This window comes from Lissotriton helveticus, chromosome 9 (assembly GCF_964261635.1).
Source record: "Lissotriton helveticus chromosome 9, aLisHel1.1, whole genome shotgun sequence".
NCBI classification, from domain to species: Eukaryota; Metazoa; Chordata; class Amphibia; order Caudata; family Salamandridae; genus Lissotriton; species Lissotriton helveticus.
Genome location: NC_136070.1, coordinates 96,694,920 through 96,717,838, shown reverse-complemented (window position 1 = coordinate 96,717,838; position 22,919 = coordinate 96,694,920). Strand labels below are relative to the sequence as shown.

General features: G+C 49.5%; 1 protein-coding gene across 1 annotated transcript in view; it reads left to right on the top strand.

Annotated features, from left to right (window-relative positions):
• LOC144780971 (matrix metalloproteinase-18-like) overlaps positions 1-22,919 on the top strand; it is a 110,253-nt gene that overhangs the window by 25,619 nt on the left and 61,715 nt on the right. Inside the window, exon 3 of the mRNA XM_078659560.1 lies at positions 17,999-18,180. Coding sequence (XP_078515686.1) covers positions 17,999-18,180 — 182 coding nt within the window. The remainder of the gene's footprint in view (positions 1-17,998; positions 18,181-22,919) is intronic.

Genomic DNA, 22,919 nt, shown 5'->3' with positions numbered 1-22,919 from the left:
AGGAAGAGCAGCGTAGAGGCCTGCGCTGGTTACAGGCAGCCACATTTAATGGCCTGGAGAGTCTACCCAGGAGTGAAGGAAGAGCAGCGTAGAGGCCTGTGCAGGCTACAGGCATCCAGGTTTAATGTCCTGTGGAGTCTACCCAGGACTGAAGGAAGAGCAGCGTAGAGGCCTGCGCTGGTTACAGGCAGCCACATTTAATGGCCTGTGGAGTCTACCCAGGAGTGAAGGAAGATCAGCGTAGAGGTCTGTACAGGTTACAGGCAGCCATGTTTAATGGTTTGTAGAGTCTACCCAGGAGTGAAGGAAGAGCAGCATAGAGGCCTGTGCTGGTTACAGGCAGCCAGGTTTAATGGCCTGGAGAGTCTACCCAGGAGTGAAGGAAGAGCAGCTTAGAGGCCTGCGCTGGTTACAGGCAGCCACATTTAATGGCCTGGAGAGTCTACCCAGGACTGAAGGAAGAGCAGCGTAGAGGCCTGCGCTGGTTACAGGCAGCCACGTTTAATGGCCTGGAGAGTCTACCCAGGAGTGAAGGACGAGCAGCGTAGAGGCCTGCGCTGGTTACAGGCAGCCACGTTTAATGGCCTGGAGAGTCTACCCAGGAATGAAGGAAGAACAGCGTAGAGGCCTGCGCTGGTTACAGGCAGCCACGTTTAATGGCCTGTGGAGTCTACCCAGGAATGAAGGAAGAACAGCGTAGAGGCCTGCGCTGGTTACAGGCAGCCACGTTTAATGGTCTCTGGAGTCTACCCAGGAGTGAAGGAAGAGGAGTGAAGGAAGCGCAGCGTAGAGGCCTGCGCTGGTTACAGGCAGCCACGTTTAATGTCCTGTAGAGTCTACCTAGGAGCAGTTCTACCTAGGAGAATCCAACCTGTAAATGAAAGAGCAGAATTAAAGTAGTAAATAGCATATCAAGGAGGCTATGACCTACGCCCATCTCATTTGTCACTTGCAGCCCTTTGTCAGTCAGAAATAGTTTTTTCCTGCGAGGGTAGATGAACTATGAAGGCCCGCAGAGGAGCCACAGAGGCGCTACCGCCAGTACAAGCATCCAAGGTAAATGCTGTATTGAGTCCACCCAGGAGCAGTAGAGCAACTTCCCCCAGGCATGCATTCTGTGCAGGCAGCTGGGGCACATGAGGTATGGGCCTGTAAGCGATAGAAGAGCGACCCACAGGCATGTGCTTGTTACATGCCACCAATGTAAACGATCTATAGATCTCCTCCAGGAATGAACTGCTTGCACCAAAATACCCTGCACCTGTCACTTGCAGAAGTAATAGCTTTAGAAGAAAGGTAATGTTGTTAAAATAATTTAATTAGTAGAGTATATGAATGAATGTTCATTGCCACTCCATGTATGCTTAATCTTTCTTCTAGTAGTGCAATGCAAGGGGTGCTAGCTGTTATCCCTGCCTTTCCTCTACAACCAATCCATTAGAAGAAAAAAGATTATGGGATATTCAGGTGCGACTTGTAGACAAACTATGGTATGCTATCTTGTTTGTCCACCATTGAGTAGCCTGTCCTGGAATTTGGAGGTTTACTCAACATCTTAATTCACGTCTACAGGCCAAAGGTTCATTTTTGGAAACCGAATGCTTTTTCACAATTCGTACCTCGAAAAATGTGGGAGTTAGATAGCTGTCTCTTTAAAGCAGTCAAAGATACATTTATTTACATTGGTTTCGAAACATCTCTGAACTATACCCACCGCGTTAAAAAACAAACACACCCCTCTTGCAACATACTGCAAAAGACACACAGGGATGGATGGCTGTAATATTCTGTGGATTAAAATATCTCGTAGCTTCTTAAACAAACAGATGGGTGGCATTTTATGAACCTAGAACAGGGTAAAGGTTTCCAATAATAATCTTTTGAAATCCCTTAGAGATGGAGGAGCAGAATTTCCCAGTTTTTAAAGATATGTATTTGTAGATATGACGGGGTAAATCAATGATGGACGGGCAGTCAAGGTGAGAGCAAATAGAAATCCATTTGAATTGCAGTGGTTCAGGGGATTCCGCTCGATTCAAATTTGGAATAATAATAGTGCAGTGAGAGCATTCCTTCATGGCTCCTTTGTGCATACCATTCACTTCCATCTGATCTGAAACTCAGAAAACATCTCCTGTATTTCAAGTACAACCAATAGACACACTTTCTCATGCAGGCAAAATTTGTTGTCTGCATTTAAAACTGTATTCTGTGTTCCTACATGAATAATTCAAAATTGAGTTAGCCTTCAATTTATATATGTATTTGAATTTGTATATAGCGTGTACAAGGCTTAAGAGCAACAGAGAACTTCACTTAACACACACAATACTAGGACCTAACCTTTGAAGAACCACTGCCACTGTGGCATGTGATGGTCTATCATCAGCTCAATGTTTTCTCAAATTCATAAGAAGCCTGAACCATCTACTTATGGGCAGAGACATTAGAAGACTTTGAAAACCCCCTAGTTATGGGTGAAACTGCTTCTGTTCAGTCAAATACCAAAAGTTTAATTACATTGGATACTCTCAATTGAAGATTTGGATGGAAACTTAGGGATATTCTATTTAGAAGACCAAATAGGAAGGCATATTTTTCAATGCAATCTTTGAAACCCAAACGAAGTGGGATTTCAATATCATGAAACACATGTTGGCTGGTATGAAACCTGCAATGTTTGTTAAACCAGAATCAATTTTGGCAGATGTCCAATAATACTGTACTTCATAATAACTGCAAGGCTGTTCTGAAGGATGACATATCTGTTAAAACAGAATTGATGTTAGGAGGTGTTGGATGACAGTGGTAATTGAGTGTTTTGCGTACCAGTAATTTCTATGTAAAAACAAGGCTGTAAACATGCTTATGGTTCATTGATAGAATTAAAACCAGCCTAAACTAACCTCTTATCCACCGTCTTTTTTGACTCAAGTAAATATTGCAATAGGGTTGTTAATGAAATGCTCATAAACTAAAACATTACCATAGGGTAGGTTGAATCATTTAAATGTTAAGGTTGGCTGAATTACCAACTATTGTGTTTGAACCTAGGCAGGGCCACTGAAAAAAAGTTTTCCCTTTGTTCCTTTTACCGGTTTATGAAATGAGTATAGTTAAGTGAGGTGGTGACAAAAAGTGGGAAAAAAAATAGGTGAGTAGGAGCAGTATGTTACAGAAGAGATAACCATCATGAAAGGAATGAGTCAAACAGTGGATGGGTATCATCAAAACCCTGGAGTGGATGCAGTCGCCTGGTAGCTTAAGACAGCTATAACACTCGGGCCTCATTTATGAAAAGTGGCGCAAAAGTGACGCAAGAGCTCATAAATAAGCCCCTCTGTACGTAGAATTGGTTCTATGACAGGGCACATCCCCATGTGCCTATAGAGTAAAAGTGTAAAAGGAAGGAGAAAAAGGGCTTCAGATGAACGGGGAGCTCGATCAGTATGGTGAAGGCCAGGGATACTCGGTCAATGGGTAGGAACAAGGAGCGTACACAACTGGGTCCATGATATGAAGACAAACATGTCTGTGATATGCAGGACATGAAGTTCAGTTTGAGAAGAACATTTTTTAATTCTTGTTTGAAGGCGGGTAGAAATGTAATGCGACTAGCCGGAGGGAGGGCCTTCCAAATCTTGGGAGCACACCTGTAGAAGGATTGGTTTATGGTACATCTTTTGTTGAATGCCGATGTTTCTAGTATTATAGAATCAGAGCGATGACGTTTTTCAGGATCCCCAGAGACCATTAACTTACTGTCTAAATAATGGAAAAGGTTGGCATAGATGAGTTTGGGATCAATGCACGCTTTTTTATAAGTAGATCTACCTTCGATAGGAAACCATCTCAGTGAGTTAAGAACTGGGGTATTGTGCGCAAAATGTCCAACTCCTGATTTGACACATCTTCAAAATATAGGCACATACATATTTGTTGTACAGGTGAGTGAAGTTTCAAACTTTGCCCTTGAGTTGGCAAACTTTGCAGAAAGCTCTGTGTCCTTACCTCTACAAGTTTGTTCGCAGGAGATGATTTATGCGCAAAAATATGTTTTTGTTAAAACAAGTTTCTTGCAAAAAGTTTTTATCCCAAAATTATTCTCCTGATGAAGATTGATTTGAAGAATATTGCTAACTGAAAGCTAAAGCTTTTTTCCACTATTTCTTTTTTTTTTAATTAATAAAATTATAAACATTTCTCCAGGAAGTGACAGCATTTTTAAATAGATTTGCTTACCTCGTTGGGGAAGTCAGATTTGGCCCCAAAGAAACGGGGGATGACTTCAGACCACATCAAAGCTACCTTTGGGAACATTCCTGGAAATGTAGACAACAATGAGAATAAAGCTTCCTTCATTCTCCTCCTCCCCAGCCGTGGCATGTCTTTAACGTTGCATGAATTTTTAGGATTTTAGGCGAAATTTTAAGTATGTACCTTGCTGGTAGGGTTTCTCCTTGCACCCCGAAACTGGCTTAGCTTCAAACCCCCCAGTACCGAGCAAATGAAACTCAAATCGTGCTTTAGTTTCTCCACCCAGGACTGCGAAATAATTTGGCTGCCCTTCAAATAAAGGTGTGCTTACTAAAAACAAACTTGAAGAACTCTTGATTATTTAAATGTAGAAATGGAGGAGTAAGTATCTTAAGTGGGGGCGTCTGCTGCTTCCTTACTGTGTCAGGTAGACGCGTGGGATAGTGCTCAAAGCAATTAGACCTATACCACCCAACACTTTTATTTTCTCTCTGTTCAGCACCAACCCTGCAGCTTGTGTTCCCTATCCTAAGGGAGTGGAACAAAAAGCCTTTTAAATTACCCCTGGTTTGTTCAGCGCTAATTGGCAAACCCAGATTAATTGAAAACCAGTCAGAAGAATGCCTTGGGCATATACTAGAAACAGATGGTGCCCACCCAGGGGCTTGATCTTAGAAAATTGTCTCACTAGGCTAATGGGAAAACCAGAAACCCTGGCGTGGCTGCCAAATGCAGTAATTGCCCTTTGTGTCAATTCTAGCCCTATCAATTTGATGCTCCTGTAACCAATTCCAACATCCTAAATGACCCATCAAATGCTAAGACACAGCTGGTTCGAAAAACAAGACTTCATAAGGTGTCAAGTAGACCTGGGGCAGGATCCTTAGAGAGGTTTTTAAACCATTAATATCTATGGGGCGCTAATATTACTGGACATAATCTTCTCATCTCTTCATTGCCTTTGCCAAGAGGACATCTTTCCTAGAATCCTGTACACCTTCAACCCTGCAAATAAAGTGATTGCAAATTCTTACTTTATTACTCAGTGTGTGGATCTACCTGTTCCTGCTGCTTTCTACTACCCCCAGGTCCACCAGAACAACTGCGTCCCCTCATATACTCTTTGTATCTGGGGCCAGCGCTCCCCTAGCTAGCACTAGAAACATTAGCTCGGACTTCTGATTCTTTGGGGCGATAAAGGAAGGCGTAGTTTTCAAATATATATGAAACAGTAAGGTCCTAGTATTGGGCCAGTTATGTAAAGTTCTCTCATAGTAGGGTGTGCGTGCATCCTGAGCATGATCTTATCCTATATACATATGAGCAACATGGCCGATATCTGGTGGAGCTGCTAGACAGCTATTGAGGTGATGGGCCCTGGTTTCCCTCTGACCGTCACCTACCCAGCCGGACATTGGGCACAGTTCCTCCTCGTCTGCCTGCTACTGACTTTGTCCCTTTCCTTCCTCCTACAAATTCTTGCAACATTATTTTTGTGTACTGTACCTTTCTATGCTCTTGTAACTGATGTAACTTTTATCGTAACAATCCTAAATGTAAAGTGCTCTAATACCCTCTTGGGTAAAGTTCGCGCTATATACAACTTTATAAATAAATAAATAAATGATTGAGTCATGTCATGCACCAGAGGGGTGATGGGTATTTCTTTATATGGGCTACTATTTGCTCTATGAAGCTCCAGGTGCCCTTGCATCTCCAGGAGGAAGAAGAGTGTTCAGGTCTGCAGGATGTCCCTTAGAACACGCACTTCCATTGGAATGCCTACAGGCCTCCTTCTGATCATTGGATTCTCTGGATTTTTGAAGCACTGGTGCACTTTCTTTCCTGCATAGACGTAAGCCCCACAGTATTCTTATGTTTTTTCTGGCAGGGTATGAATGTGAACCATAAGGGCCTTGTGGTTCAGTATTGCATGCTTTCCAGCCAGTTTTGCATTGAATTGCACTACAGCATCCCCCTTGCACCTTATACCTCCAGTTGTTTCAATTAGAAATCCTGACATTTACGAAGGAAAGCTTTCATTAAGCTCTTTTTTTAAAGGTAAATCCAATTTTTGTAATCTTTTGCTACTAGTGGGTTTGGCTTCTCTGCCAGATAGGGAAACATCTCACAATTGAGGCCGGTTTCCTTAAACTACCTCAAGCGGTCAAAACTCTACTATCAACATCTCTCTGCCTTTTCAGCTTCATCTTGAGGATGACTTCTGAAAATGGCGCAAGGCCTTGAAGACCTACATCTTCAGCCAGACATATGCACGTAACCCATTATAAGTCACCTATTGTGCATTTACCCGTTCACCGTCATACACCATGTCCCCACAAGACTTTGAAGCTACTGATTGATCCATTGCAGTTCAAAAGCAAGAACTAAAATAAATAAGCGAAACAGCATTGAATAAAATAATCCGGAACATTTTAGATTATTGAGTTAATAACTCTTAGGGCATTGTTAGAAAGGCGAACCCGGGGGAGGCAGAAGGTGTCTGACTGACCACCCCTAGGTCTACCCCTCCTTCAGAGAAGGGACCGAGCGATGTCGAGAGTCCTCCGACGGGAGGGCCCTCTCCTAGAATCGTACAGCAGAGTAACCACACCACTACAAATATACACCACTCGTAGATAGAGTTTTCAATCTTTATCGGGCAAGAAGTATCGGTTCAATATATACAGCAGATCCAGAGGTCTGGAAAGTCTCGTGGCAAGGGGCAAGGTAGCGGGACAGTCTTATAGATGGTCGGTTGCAATGGGACCCCACGCACAGCTCTCAATCCTCGAGCTGGGGGGTTCCGGACGGTGGGGCCGCGGCAGCGCCAGCAGGCTCCAAGATGGTTCAGCGAGCGTGGACCGCGGCAGCGCCAGCAGGTTCCAAGATGGTTCAGCGAGTGTGGACCGCGGCAGCGCCAGCAGGTTCCAAGAGGGTTCAGCGAGTGTGGACCGCGGCAGCGCCAGCAGGTTCCAAGATGGTTCAGCGAGTGTGGACCGCGGCAGCGCCAGCAGGTTCCAAGATGGTTCAGCGAGTGTGGACCGCGGCAGCGCCAGCAGGTTCCAAGATGGTTCAGCGAGTGTGGACCGCGGCAGCGCCAGCAGGCTCCACGATGGTTCAGCGAGTGTGGGCCGCGGCAGCGCCAGCAGGCTCCAAGGTGGTTACAGCGAAAATGGACCGCGGCAGCGCCAGCAGGTTCCAGGTAGAGCAGCAAGGGGAGTTCGTCTCAGGGTCACCCGCGACAGCCTCAGCAGGGCTTCTCGACTCCGGGATACAACTGCCGTCCTACTCCGGGGCTGGCCCAGATATAGGTCTGGAGTCCTTTGATGTCCGGACCCTCTCGCCTGGGGGTCAGAGGGGCCGGGATGATGGTGTCCAGACACCCAGCAGGGGGGTGGAGCCGGAGCCCAGGGAGGCCGGAGGGTGATCGAAACCAGGCATCCGGGGATGGTTGGAGAGCCATCGAAACTCCCCTCTCCTTGTCTCTGGTTGAGTGGCCCCTCTACCACCCGGAGGGTTCTTGGTGCCTCGATGGCGGGCTCGCTGGGGCCGTGGCCGCGGCTGGTCCGGGACCACGTGTCTGTGACGTGATGGGCCCAAGATGGCGTCGGGCCTGGAATGAGGGTCCGGGGTGGGCACCGGACCGGTAATGCTGGGGCGGCCCGAGGGTGTCGTGTCAGTGGTTGTGGGCCGCCGGGTGGCGGATCTGGTGGTTTGGAGGGCGTGCAGAGGTGTGCCCGAGGCCGACCCGGGCTGGATGGAGGGCCGATGTCGTCCGGGGCCCGCCGTGCGGGAGGGGTAGGACCACGCCACGAGGCCGGGTCCAACACGCGTCCCCCCCAGCTGAAGGCAGGGGAGAGTCACCCATCTTCTTGGGGATTCTCCTCGCCAAGGCGGAAGAATCTGGAGAGGCCGTCAGCGTTGGCGTGGTCGTTGCCAGGGCGATGTTCCACGGTGAAGTTCATCCCTTGGAGGGAGATGGACCAACGTAGCAACTTCGGGTTCTCGCCCCGCATCTGCATCAACCACCGCAGGGGGCGGTGGTCAGTCTGTACTCGGAAGTGGGTGCCGAAGAGGTAGGGCCGGAGCTTCTTTAGGGCCCATACGACGGCGAATGCTTCCCTCTCGATGGTGCTCCATCGTTGTTCTCGGGCCAGCCGGCGCCGGCTGATGAAGGCCACAGGAAGGTCAACTCAGTCAGAGTTCATTTGGGACAGTACGGCCCCAATGCCGTGTTCCGAGGCGTCAGTTTGGACGATGAACTCTCGGCTGTAGTCGGGGGCCTGGAGCACCGGGGCGGTGCACATGGCAGTTTTTAGTGTCCCGAAGGCTACTTGGCACTCGGGGGTCCAGTGCACCTTCGGGGGTAATCTCTTGGAGGTTAGTTCTGTGAGGGGCCCCACAATGCTCCCATAGTCCTTTATGAACCGCCGATAGTATCCAGTGAGCCCCAGGAAGGCTCGGACGGCGGTCTGGGTGACGGGGGGCTCCCAGGCCTGGATGGCGTTGATCTTGGGTTGAAGGGGAGCCACTTGGCCGCTCCCCACTTGGTGTCCCAGATAGTTCACGGACCCTTGACCGATCTGGCACTTGCTGGCTTTCATTGTTAGTCCGGCCCGTTGGAGGGCCGTCAGGACCTTCCAGAGGTGGGTCAGGTGCTCGTCCCAACAGAGGCTGTACACCGCAATATCGTCCAGGTAGGTGGCACTGAACTCTTCTAGCCCCCCAGCACTCGATTCACTAGTCTCTGGAAGGTGGCCGGAGCATTCTTCATACCGAAGGGCATCACGTTGAAGTGGAAGTGGCCATCGGGGGTCGAGAAAGCGGATCGTTCTTGTGCCCCTGGCGTGAGGCCGATTTGCCAGTATCCGGCCGTGAGGTCGAAGGTGCTGAGGTAGCTGGCGGCTCCCAGGCGATCGATCAGTTCATCCGCTCGGGGAATGGGATGGGCGTCGGTCCTGGTGACGGCATTCAGTTCCCGGTAGTCGACACAGGACCGCAGCTCCGGGGGCACCCCGGGGGCGGCGGCCTTAGGGACCAGGACGACGGGACTGGCCCATGGACTGTCTGAAGGTTCGATTACCCCTAGGGCTAGCATCTTGGAAACTTCGGCTTGGATGCAGGCCCGGACTCGGTCGGGGACTCGGTAGGCTCGGTGCCGCACGGGCGGACTGTCCCCGGTGTCGACGTCGTGAACACACCACTGGGTGACTCCGGGGGTGAGGGAAAATAAGTTCGCAAATTGACCCAGCAGTTTCTGGCAGTCCTGGCGCTGCTTGGATGTCAGCGCGGGAGAGAGGGAGACTCCCTCGACGGAGCCATCTTTCTCGGAGGTGCTCAGGAGGTCTGGTAGAGGCTCGGAGTCGTCCTCTGCTCCGTCATCGGTAGCCAACAACAGGCTTAGTTCGGTGCGGACAAAGTGGGGCTTGAGCCGGTTGGCGTGTAGGACCCGGAAGGGGTTCCGGGGGGACTCCATGTCCACTAGGTAGATGACGGGGCTCTTGCGCTCCACCACTTTGAAGGGCCCCGTCCATTTGTCTTGGAGGGCGCCGGGGTCGACCGGGGACATGACCCAGACCTGCTGGCCCGGCTTGAATTCCATGGACGAGGCATTTTCATCATACCAGCGCTTCATCTCCTCTTGACTGGCCTTCAGGTTGGTTTCGGCCAGTTCCCGGAACTTCCGAGTCTGGTTGCGGAGAGTCAAGAGGTATCGGAAAACATCGGGCGGCGTATCGGAGGCGGCCAGCTCCCAGCCTTCCTTGACCAGGCTGAGGGGGCCTCGCACCGGGTGTCCATATAATAGTTCAAAGGGGCTGAACCCCAGGGACTTCTGGGGTACCTCCCGGTAGGCGAACAGGAGGCATGGCAGCAGAACGTCCCATTTGCGCCGGAGGGGCTATTCTAGGCCCTTGATCATTCCTTTCAGGGTCCGATTAAATCGCTCCACTAGTCCATTCCCTTGAGGATGATACGGGGTGGTGAACTTATACGCGACCCGCACTGTTGCCACAGGGACCGCATATATTTTGATATAAAGTTTGTGCCCCGATCACTGACGACCTCTCGGGGGAAGCCGACTCGGGAGAAGATCCCCATTAGCGCCCGGCCCACTACTGGGGCTGTGATAGTCCGGAGGGGGATAGCTTCTGGGTAGCGGGTGGCATGGTCCACCAGGACGAGGATGAAGCGGTGCCCCTGAGAGGTTGGAGGATCCAGGGGCCCCACGATGTCGATCCCTGCTCGCTCGAAGGGAGTGGTCACCACGGGAAACGGTTGGAGTGGGGCCTTGATTTTCCCCCCACTCTTTCCGCTGGCTTGGCAGGTCGGACAGGTTCGGCAGTGGTTGTACACATCGCGGCGCATCTTCGGCCGATAAAAGTGGGTCACCAGGCGGCTGTAGGTTTTGTCCTGCCCCAGGTGCCCGGCGAGGGGCACATCATGTGCCAGGTTTAGGAGAAAGTCTCTGAAGTGGAGGGGGACGACTAGCACTCGGCCGGCCCCCAGCTCGGCGATCTTTTGTTCACTGTACAGGAGGTCCTGGTCCCAATAGATCCAGTGGGACCCCGAGGAGTCTCCTGTGGCTTGCGTGGCGGCTTGTTGTCGGAGTCCCTCAAGGGAAGGACATGTCTTTTGTTCCCGACGGAACTGCTCGCGGGTGGGGCCCCCTTCTTGGCGCCACTGGGCTAGTTCGGGAAGGGGCCCGAGCTCGGAAAGTTCTTCATGGCTGGGGCCCTGCGGCCCCAGTTCGGGTTCGGCCGTGGCAGTGGCGGGTGGCGGAGGTGCCGGCCATTCAGGTTCTTCGGGCAGATTGTCTTCGGTTGGGACGGCGTCCTGGGTGGACATGGATCGGGTCGTTACGCAAACCCATTCAGGAAGGCCTAGCATCCCCAGATGCTCTCTTCTCTCGATCTGTGCCCAGGGGGAACTTTCCAGGTCGTTCCCTAGGAGGCAGTCTACCGGGGCATCGTCTCGGACGGTGACTTTCAGCAGGCCGGACACTCCTCCCCACTCGAAGGGGATGCGGGCCATCTGGCACAGGCTCTCGGAATTGTCCTCGGACCGGACAGGGCACAGAACGTGGGGCAAGATTTGTTCTGGGGTCACCAGATGGCAGCGGACGGCGGTTATGCTGGCCCCCGTGTCGCGGAGAGCCTCGGCCCGGCGTCCGTTAATGGTGACCCACTGGCGGTACTTCTGGGTGTTGACCGGAATCTGGTCTCGGGGGATCATGTCTTTGTCGCCCAGGGAGGCGAGGCACATGGCCGCGGACTCCCATTCTTCTGGTTCCATAGGGACCTCTTCTTCTTCCTCCTTTTCTGCGCTCAGGGCAGCTGCAGTGATTTGTCGACCGGGGGGCCCGGTGGTGCCGGGCCGCTGGTTCATGGGGCAGAGAGGATCATTGGCATAGTGACCCAACCGTTGGCATCTGTGGCACGTAACGTTGGGGCGTGGCCCCGGTCGGGCTGGATGGGCCCCCCTCGGGCTGGCGGTTAGCGTAGAGGAGGCGGGCGGAGACCCCGGCGGAAGGTCTCGACCTCGGCTGATGCCAGAACCGCCGCCTCGCGGCCGGTGGTTCCGCGGGGACCCTCGTCCGTATTCTCCTGTGGCGTTCCGGTGGACGCGGTTGCTCGCCCACCGATCTGCTTCGACCGCTAGCTTCCGCGGCTCGGTCAACTTGCTGTCGAGGAGGTGCTGTCGTAGTTCAATGAAGCAGTTGTTGGAGAGGTGCTCCCATAACATCAGGTCGACCAACTGCTGGTAGGTAGTGACCTGACTGCCTTTGACCCACCCCTCGAAGGCTCTGCTAAAAAAGTTCACATATTCTACCCAAGTGGTACCGGGGATTTTTTTACAGTCTCGGAACCTCTGCCGGTACATTTCGGGGGTGAGTCCGTAGCGCGTGAGTAGGGCCGTTTTCATGTGTTCATAGGAGGTCATTTCGGTGTCAGGGAGTTCCAGCAGGGCGTCTCTCCCTTCGTTGACAAACTTTCCCCACAGGCCGGCGCCCCAATCCTTCAGGGGCACCCGATGGGCGGTCATGGCCACCTCATAGGCTTTGAACCATTGTTGGATATCATCGTTCTTGTAGTATTCTTTGACTACATCTTTCGGTAGGTGAACCTTGGCGTCCACGGGAGGGGCCGCGGTCTTGGCCCCGGCCGCGCTATCTTCGTTGATCTTGGCTTTGATTTCTAGTTCTCTCAGGCCTCGTTCGTGTTCATAGGCTAGTCGTTTTTCTTCGAGGTCACGTTGTCTCCGTTTCTCTTCTAGATCCCCCTCCAGCCGTAGTTGCTCGAGGGCTATCTTTTTCTCCGCTAGCTGGAGTTCTCCGTCTAGCCGGAGTCGTGCAAGTTCCACTTCGTGTAGCCGGTTGCGCTCTCGTTCTCGAGCGTCTTCATAGATGAGGTCCGCGTTTAGTGTTGCGGTTCTTTCCCCCGTCGGGGGTGCGCTGGTTCCCTGTTGCCCGTTCAGGCCATTCTCCTCTTGGGGTGGTCGGTCTCGGGTTTCCACCCAGGCTTGTAGAGCCGATTTAAAGTCCTCTTTTGTGCTCAGGCCAGTGGTAGCGATACCCATGTCTTTACAGAATTGTTTTAGTTCTTTGTGGCTGTATTCTTCTATCTTCTCTTTCTGGAATTCGGCAGGTAGGTTGGTTCCTTGGTTCGTCATGGTCTCTGTGTGTTTTTCCGTCGTAGCGGTTAGATCACTCTCTGTACGATTTTGCGTTGGCTCGGATCGCAGCGCCTGCCACCAATGTTAGAAAGGCGAACCCGGGGGAGGCAGAAGGTGTCTGACTGACCACCCCTAGGTCTACCCCTCCTTCAGAGAAGGGACCGAGCGATGTCGAGAGGCCTCCGACGGGAGGGACCTCTCCTAGAATCGTACAGCAGAGTAACCACACCACTACAAATATACACCACACGTAGATAGAGTTTTCAATCTTTATCGGGCAAGAAGTATCGGTTCAATATATACAGCAGATCCAGAGGTCTGGAAAGTCTCGTGGCAAGGGGCAAGGTAGCGGCACAGTCTTATAGAGGGTCGGTTGCAATGGGACCCCACGCACAGCTCTCAATCTCGAGCTGGGGGGTTCCGGACGGTGGGGCCGCGGCAGCGCCAGCAGGCTCCAAGATGGTTCAGCGAGCGTGGACCGCGGCAGCGCCAGCAGGTTCCAAGATGGTTCAGCGAGTGTGGACCGCGGCAGCAGGTTCCAAGAGGGTTCAGCGAGTGTGGACCACGGCAGCGCCAGCAGGTTCCAAGATGGTTCAGCGAGTGTGGACCGCGGCAGCGCCAGCAGGTTCCAAGATGGTTCAGCGAGTGTGGACCGCGGCAGCGCCAGCAGGTTCCAAGATGGTTCAGCGAGTGTGGACCGCGGCAGCGCCAGCAGGCTCCAAGATGGTTCAGCGAGTGTGGGCCGCGGCAGCACCAGCAGGCTCCAAGGTGGTTACAGCGAAGATGGACCGCGGCAGCGCCAGCAGGTTCCAGGTAGAGCAGCAAGGGGAGTTCGTCTCAGGGTCAGCCGCGACAGCCTCAGCAGGGCTTCTCGACTCCGGGATACAACTGCCGTCCTACTCCGGGGCTGACCCAGATATAGGTCTGGAGTCCTTTGATGTCCGGACCCTCTCGCCTGGGGGTCAGAGGGGCCGGGATGATGGTGTCCAGACACCCAGCAGGGGGGTGGAGCCGGAGCCCAGGGAGGCCGGAGGGTGATCGAAACCAGGCATCCGGGGATGGTTGGAGAGCCATCGAAACTCCCCTCTCCTTGTCTCTGGTTGAGTGGCCACTCTACCACCCGGAGGGTTCTTGGTGCCTCGATGGCGGGCTCGCTGGGGCAGTGGCCGCGGCTGGTCCGGGACCACGTGTCTGTGACGTGATGGGCCCAAGATGGCGTCGGGCCTGGAATGAGGGTCTGGGGTGGGCACCGGACCGGTAATGCTGGGGCGGCCCGAGGGTGTCGTGTCAGTGGTTGTGGGCCGCCGGGTGGCGGATCTGGGGGTTTGGAGGGCGTGCAGAGGTGTGCCCGAGGCCGACCCGGGCTGGATGGAGGGCCGATGTCGTCCGGGGCCCGCCGTGCGGGAGGGGTAGGACCACGCCACGAGGCCGGGTCCAACAGGCATCATTAGCAAGGCGGGCAGACTTTGTCTGCCCGCCTTAGCCCCGGGAAATGGGATCACCCGCAATGATGCGGCGGTCCCGCACACACCATTAGGATGCGCACGCCACACTGGTGGGCGCATCCCGCATTTTTAACATTGTGGCGGGCGGAGCTGAAAGCACCGTCTTCCCCAATGACAAAAAAGCAAGTTGTGCATTTGAATGCATAACGTGACAGGCACCGCAAGGTACCCCCCATGTGCACCCCCCAGAATACCTGGGGGCCCGCTACGGGCCCCCAATGTAAAATACTGCATGCCTTTCGGTGGCGGCAAGGAAAGGCATATCCCCTCATGTGTCCTAATATGGATGGCGTTGTCTAACAGACACCGCCACCATCTTAAAACCTCGTAGAGTCAACCAGGCGGAAAACCAGCGGACGGTCTTTCAGTCTGCCGGGGTCCCCCATCATAGTAATATGGCGGGGGGAAATGGCATGCGGGCGGGAGGGAATTTGTCGGGTGGATCGCCACCGCCATGCAGGCGGTGGTGATCGGCCCGACATTCTAATGTGCCCCCAAGTGTTTCCCAGGTGTAGCGTCCTCCCCTCCCCGGAAGCATATGAACGAACACGCCACACATGGAGCTGGACAACAGGGGAAACAGCCTTAATAACGAAGCCTTAACAACGACTGACCTGAACTATGAATCCAAAACAACGACCTTTCTGTGAACCACGACATCATTATCCACGAATAACACGAACAACGACTTTCCTAAACCACAAATAAAATGATCTTCTAACTGGCCAATAGATGGCACTATTGTTATGTGTATTTTTGTTATTATTATTCATAACCATGGGAATCCCAAAAGAAACGATGGAGCCTAGTGCATTCCGTCAAGCCTAACTTAAGACCAAGCAAAATTAAAGAAAAGCCTTTCCCCAAGGGGTGACACTGATAGAGGAAAAGAAATTGAAATAAAAGCAGTACGTTGTACAAATTCGGCACCATCCCTACTGGACATAGAAATCTGGGGAAGATAAGGAAAAAACAAACAAACAAGGGTTTTGTAAAATCATCTCCTTTAAGAAACGATTTAGATTTGTATGCCTTGATGCACTGCCTGTAATCTCTCACAAGTGTTCATTAGTTACATATATGTATATAGAGTCGCTATAGAGAAAATATTAAATCTCTGGCCCATGTCTCCTCAAAAAGAAATATATGCAACATATGTGAATTTATTTAAATACATGGCATTGAAAGTCTCTGCTTTGCGCTTCTATGAAGACGATGGGGTATGTTAAAAGATTCTCCTTGCATCGTGGTTGTCAAAGGCTGTCAGCAAAATAAGACACAACACCGGGGAGAGATAGGCTACAAAAAAACAACTAGGTGCGGGCATTTGATTTTCTGTCCTTTCTGTTTCCTAGCAAAAGGCTGCATTTGAGCGAGGATTTTAAATCACTTTAAAATACCATAGCTGTGAATTCTTTGCAACGCGTTCCTCTGTTCAAAGTGTTGTATCTGGTGTAAATGGATGGTTTCGTTTTTACATGAACTGTGAATGGAATTTTAAGGAAACGAGCAAATAGAATAATTCTCGTTGTTTAGGAATTCGTTGTTAAGAATGTAGTGGTTGGGAAATGGTCGTGGTTTATCATTCGTTGTTTAGGAATTCGTTGTTAAGAATGTAGTGGTTGGGAAATGGTCGTGGTTTATCATTCGTTGTTTAGGAATTCGTTGTTAAGAATGTAGTGGTTGGGAAATGGTCGTGGTTTATCATTCGTTGTTTAGGAATTCGTTGTTAAGAATGTAGTGGTTGGGAAATGGTCGTGGTTTATCATTCGTGGTTTAGGAATTTGTTGTTAAAGTAGTAGTTGTTAAATCATACATCTGGACAACAGATGTCTTTATTCATCAGCATACAATTGAAATCACACCGCACTGCGGCACGACTTTATTAACCACACACCGCCAAATCCGTTCTGTAATTCCTGTATGGAGTCCGCCTAGGACCACAAGGGTCCGAAAGTGCATAATCTCAAAACACTACACCGGACCTTACTACTTTTTGACAGATTGTTTGTTTTTTAATACATTACCCATTATCTTAATTCTGAAAGTCAAAGAAGCCAGTTGCATAAAAGTTCCTTGTGAACAGACAGGTCACAGCATTAGGTTCACCGACTATTTAAATAAGATAAACGCATGCTTGTTTTACGGGGAGGGCTATGGTGCCCTTTTGACTTCTGGCAACATTGCACAACCTTAGCTCGGTAAATACAGAGCTGTACAAGAACATTAGTTTCCACGTTGTTGTTACACTTCTAGCAAAGAGAACTTTGCTCCCAGGAGCAATTTTTTTCTTTACCGAATTACATAAACGAGGTTTTTTCTATTTTTTAAATTAATTAAAAAATATCTAATTTTCTATTTTATTGTATTAGTACAGTGCAACATTCACCTTAAAGCTTCTTGGCATTAAATAATATTCGACTTTTGTATAACAGCAGCCACACAGTTTTATCCACAAAGGTTGTATACTCTTTACAAAGCCTCTGAAGATCTATTTGCTTTCTGATAAAGGGTTCCAAATGGAGGGCATTGAACAAAGGGGCAAAAGCATACAGAAAGGTCACCCAGCCGAAATCCTCTGTATCTGGAAAAGTATCTGTATTTGTAAAGTTCTTGTGAAGCACACTTTTACTCTCAAGGGATTCTTGGAAGAATCAGATACAAAGAGTACATAATGTGGTGCTCTGAAGCAGGACTTTGTTCACCTGATCTGTATATGTCCCGTTTTAAAACTAGATCGTCTTTTATTGTTAAAAAATCCTTTTAAAGATAGGGGCATACGCACCTGCAGATCTGCTATGCTAAAGTGCCTTGATCCATACGACCCGCAACTTAACTGTAGATTGGTAAAATGTTTACTTTTATATTAAAATTAATTTGAACTGGAATTTTAAATGGTATTTTACTAAAAAGATGAAATTGTTGATACATTGTTTAATTATTGTTTTATCTAATTGGAACTGGTTTCCCAGCGGGCAACCAGTAAGTCTAACATGTATATACATTGGGGCTAACACTGTCTTGATATGATGTCATCAAAAGCTGTAAACTTTATTAATGGTAATTCATGGTTTTACTATGTACAGTATATGTTCCTCTGCAGACTGGTTCATTTTATTGGAATTGTTATGATTTTAATTAACTTAAACAATAAAGATTCATTAATTCATTCATTCATTAAGATGCAAAGAGTTAGCAGAACACAATTTTGCACATGGTTGATAAAACTTTGATCCGACTGGTGTGAATGTAGGCTTTTTCCAATGTACACTTAAATTTAGGGCCTTAGCAGCTATCTGAATGTTTTTCTGATCTCTTTACAAGTGCCACTCACTATCACCATACACTAGATACTTTCTCCTATTAGGTCATGTATGCCAAGGGGGCTGACATAAATGTTTACAAGCAAAGGGTCCACAGCGCCACTTAGGATTGTGTCCTTTTAGCGGACCACCAGGCCATATGCTGTTATCCCATTGTTTAACTTTGAGTACACCATGCACCATGATTTAAGCCACATCCTTGTGAGTCCTCAAACTTTGTCTCTTTTTTGACTGCAGGAAAGGTAGACAACGAGACTGCAGAAGCACTGAGGCTGCCTCGATGCGGGAAGCATGAACAGCGCATGGCATTCAAGCTGGGGGCAAAATGGAAGAAGCCCATCATCACCTACAAGATCCTCAATGTCACCTCACGCCTGGCGGAGGAGATAGTGAAAGCAGAGCTGAAGAAGGCTCTCTTGGTAAGAAGGGTCAATCTGAGATGGTAGTGATGTGGGTCAGAAAACCAACACGTCTTCGCAAACTCACGCTGATTTATAGATGCAAGACTGGTTTATATTAACAATATTGTCTGATGGGCAATATTGCCGTCAGATGAATAGGTAATGTTAATAAAAATGTATAGAGCGCACGTACGCCGGGTGGCTTCATGGCGCTAAAAGGCTCTGAATGCAGTCAAATTGGGACAAAGGATCTAGCTTTGTGCAAATAGCCAGGTTTTCAGGTATGTCCTAAATTGCAGGAGATCTGTGCAGGACCGAATTTCCCACAGGAAGGAGTTACACAGTTTGGGAGCAAGAGTGGCAAATCTGCGGCCTCCTTGGCGTACCCGTTTAAACATTGGGGTACAGAGAAGGGAGAGATGAGCAGACCTTAAGTCTCGCCTGGGAATGTGCCTGGAGATTAGGCTATTAACCCCTTGGCTGCGGCGGTAATTCCACCGAGACGCTAGGGGGGAGGGGGGCCGCGCGGCACTGCCATGCTCGTGACGGAACTACTCCGTCACGAGCCGCGGTGGCGCTGTGCTTGTGACGGAATGGTTCCGTCACGGCCCCGCCCGCCTTATAGAACGCTCAGCGCAGGCGCGAAAGAAGCGCCGCGCAGGCGCGGCCGCCGGGCCGTGACGGAACCATTCCGTCACCAGCCCAGCACCACCGTGGCTTGTGACTGAATGGTTCCGTCACGAGCATGCAAGGGGTTAATGAACCTAGGGCTGGTGCCATGCAGAGCCTTAAAAATAAGGCAGCCAATCTTGAAGACACAGCCCTGGGAAATAGGGAGCCAATGCAGTTTCTTCGACAGTGGAGTTGCTGGTTGCCATCTGGGTAGTAGGAAGACCAGACATGCAGCACGGGTCTGGACCATCTGTGGGCGTTTAAGCAAGTAATGTGGCATACCTAAATACACAGAATTAGGGTAGACCAGGTGAGATAAAACAGTGGCTATTATAACCTGGATCAGTGCGTCCTGGGTGAGAAAGCGATGTATTTTACTGATCTTGGGCATTTGAAGGAAACACTTGGACACTACTGCACTGACCTGGGTTTTCAATGAGAGGTCACTGTCAACCGAAACTCCCAATATTTTGGCCGTGGTGGAAGGGGAGGAGGGGGGGGTGGTTCTAGCTCCAATGGCCAATAATGTGGGCTCCAAAATGTATGGCTGTCCCCAGTAAGAACGATCTCTGTCTTACCGGGGTTTAATTTAAGTTGGTTATGATCCATCCAACATTGGATATGCAGCATGGTGTCCTGGAAAACAGTAACAGAACTGTCCAGGCCATCAACCCTGAGGACAAGTTGTAGGTCGTTGGCATAGTTGAAAACTGACACCTTCCTGTCTTTGAAAGACTGGATCAGGGGGGCCATGTAAAGATTGAATAAGTGAGGAAAGAGAGCTGAGCCCTGCGGAACACCGCAGGTGGTATTGCGGGGCGATGGCAGAAAGTGTCCCTGGCGAACAGCTTGCGAGCGGTCCCCCAAAAAGGAGGCAAGTCAGCAGGCAGCCGACCCCTGGACACCTGCCTGTTTGACACGGTCGACCAAGATGTTATGGTCAACCAGTAACACCAGTGCCTAAGGGGAGTTTCTATCGGCATTATCTCTAGACTATAGTCTATCAATCAATCTATTCAGCACTTTTGATGTACTTGACTGACTTGTCACTGCAGCCTTCCCAGAGCTGTGGCTGTCCCCAGAATGTCTTTACAACAAGGGTATGCAGTTACTTCCAGAAAAAGAGAGAATATGAGGTTGTCAGAAACTAAGGGGATGCGCCAGAGTCCGCACCCTTAGGAACAGGAGCCCTCACACACCCATATAGGTGTCATGCTTCATTATAGGGCGGCTCCTCATCGGGCCGGCGGTGCAATGCCCAATGGGCACCCACTAGGGGTTCTTTATCGGAGATCTTTTCTCCAAATGAAGTGTGGGTGTAGGGCCTCTTGTGTAGATTGGTGCGTAGAAGTGAATATGTGTGTTTAAAAAAATGCATATTAAAATAGACTAAGTAATCCTCTAAATAAGATTTTAATAGGTGAGGCTACTTGGATGGGTAGAAACGTGTCGGCTATCACCAGACGCAATGATCTATGATAGCTTTAAAAGGTCAACATGTTTCTTGCCATTGGTAAGTAAATATTGATCAGTTGGCAATTCATCAGGGCCAAATAAACCCTAATCTACACAGTGGTTGGAATATGGGGTAATTTAAAAGAATATCCAATCACAAATAACCTAGATGTGGTGTGGTTTGATACGTGTATATTGTTTTCTTTTGAAAGGAGAAGCCAACCAAATTAGTGTTGCAATTCTGCCTCCTCGAGTGGGAGCAGAGGGTACGCTGATTCAGCATGAAAGCCATAGTGAACATTCCACAGGATGACATACCCAAACACTGCTGTCTCAGCATATTCACAGACTTCTCTCCTTGCCTTTGAGAAACCCTGTGTTGTCACGCTTACACGTCTACTGCACCTTGCGCGCGCTGCATCGCATTTGGGGATGCAGTGCGCGCAACGAAATTTGTTTTATTTATTTATATGTTTACTTACCTGTAACCCTCCGTAATCCATAGATTATTACCCCCACCCTGCCCCTCCCCCTCCCCACGTCACCGCCCGGCAGCTACTCCCACAACCTACTGCTACTGAAGCAGTCATCATGACTTGACAATTAGAAACCAGAAAGTGTGTGGAGCCACCGTAGGTGGCCTCCCTCTCCCAGGAAGTAAAAGAACCATGTGACTATTTTCTACCTACGGACCACCAGCTCTCCTAAGGAATCCACTTTGAGAGGGGTGATGTATGAGCCTGGCTTTTCAGTAGCCCTACTTCAGGCCCTAGGGTACAACAGCGGATTTTTGTTGGAAGGTTATTTTTACTAATAAAATAGCCCCTCCTGCCACTCATTTAGAGAAAAGGATGTGACCCCAGTTCCCCAGTACTGAATCAGCATCTTTTGGACAGTTTTGTTTTTGTGGGTCCACAGCCTAGAATAGAATAGTGAAAGAAAAGAGGCAGATGTGCTCTGCCCAAGGAGTAGATTTCTAGACGATGCTAGACACCCTAAATGGAAGATGAGTTGTAATTTTCTCAAATAACCAGAAACATGTATCAGACACTATAGACATGAAAGACCAACCTGGGAAACAAATCAGTTTTCAGGACCTTTAACAGTTAAGTAGATATACTTATCAAACCACTTGTATGAGGATAGTAAATTGTACACCTGAACCCCTACCTATATGCATTAACAAATGCTCATGTGAAAGCTGGAGGATAGAAAATCACAGACAAGCATGTAAAATAGCCAGAATTTGCTGCCTGGTGGCTAAAGAGAGCTCAATTTATTTGGAAGTGTTTTGGCCTTGGGCCAGATTTATCATTATTTGACACAGCGCAACACAGCAAGACAACTTGATGCGCTGTGTCAAAAGAAGAAAGCAGGAAAGTGCCATATTTACTAATATGTGGGACATTTTCGCTCTCTTCTTGCGCTAGTGCACCTAGTGCATCCTAGTGCCAACACAGGCACCCTTGCGACATGGTGCAAGGGTGCCTGTGTTGCAAGCAGAAACAATCCTTAGAGGTGTTTTCCTCTTTCTAAGTGTGCTGCAGAATGTTGCGCACGTAGAAAATGGAAAAATTAGGAGACATAGTTGGCCTCCATCAGGAAGGCATAGCATATTGACGCATTCCAAGGTTTATCTATCTTGGTAAATCCTGAAAAGCGGCAAATGTGTGGCCGCCCCCTGCTGATCGCGGACCCGACGCAGGACCCAATGACTCATTAGCCCATCTTCGGCCCCGGCTAGCTCCACGACACTGTGGGTGAACGCATCCGGCGGCTCCTGCAGCCTGCAAACAGTGGATCGGGGCTCTGACCCTGTTTATGCACTCTGTGAACCCCAGGCACACGCCTCCAGATTAACTCCATGGCAGGCCCCGCTCCGGCTTCCTTCGGTCCCGGATGCACAGACCCCACCCAGGTTAGAGTCACCCAACCAAGCACCGTCAACCAGCAGTAACCTTGTGCCCAGACGTTAATTACACGTACTTCACCCTTGGCCCTCCCCGCCTTGATTCACATCCCTCCCAGTGGGACAAGCCTCACTGACCTACCTACCTGCCACCCGGACATCACACCGCCTCCTTCCTCAGCACCTTCAAATGGTTACCTGGTCTTGATGATGATCCCAAGTAACTAGGATCGCAATGCCGTCGACATACCAGCGCCTCTTTTACAATGGTTCAATAAAAAATGTCCGAAATATATGATAAATCTATGTAAATAATCCTTTTTAAACCATAAGTCATTTATGTATATATGTCACTTTTTCACATTGCGCCCTCGCTGTTTTTTGTGCCACTTGTTACCTGCGCCGTTCACCTTTGAGTGTCACGAGCACTTGCGTGCACTAAGTCTTCGGGATGCCTATGCAATAATTGCTTACAGTGCTGATACAACTGTTCCCAATTGTCCTCTACAACCATTGTTCTTTCTTATACTCATCCAAATATATGATGCCTCGGGTTTTTATAATGACAGCTCAGTAATGCAATGCACACTGACCTGATGTATATGAATTAATGGAAAAACAAAAACGGAGAAATCACATTGAAGGAAACCAAATAATGAATTTTTTTAAGGAAATACAAATAAATCGAAAATAAAAGGAAACATAATCTTAAGGAAATATC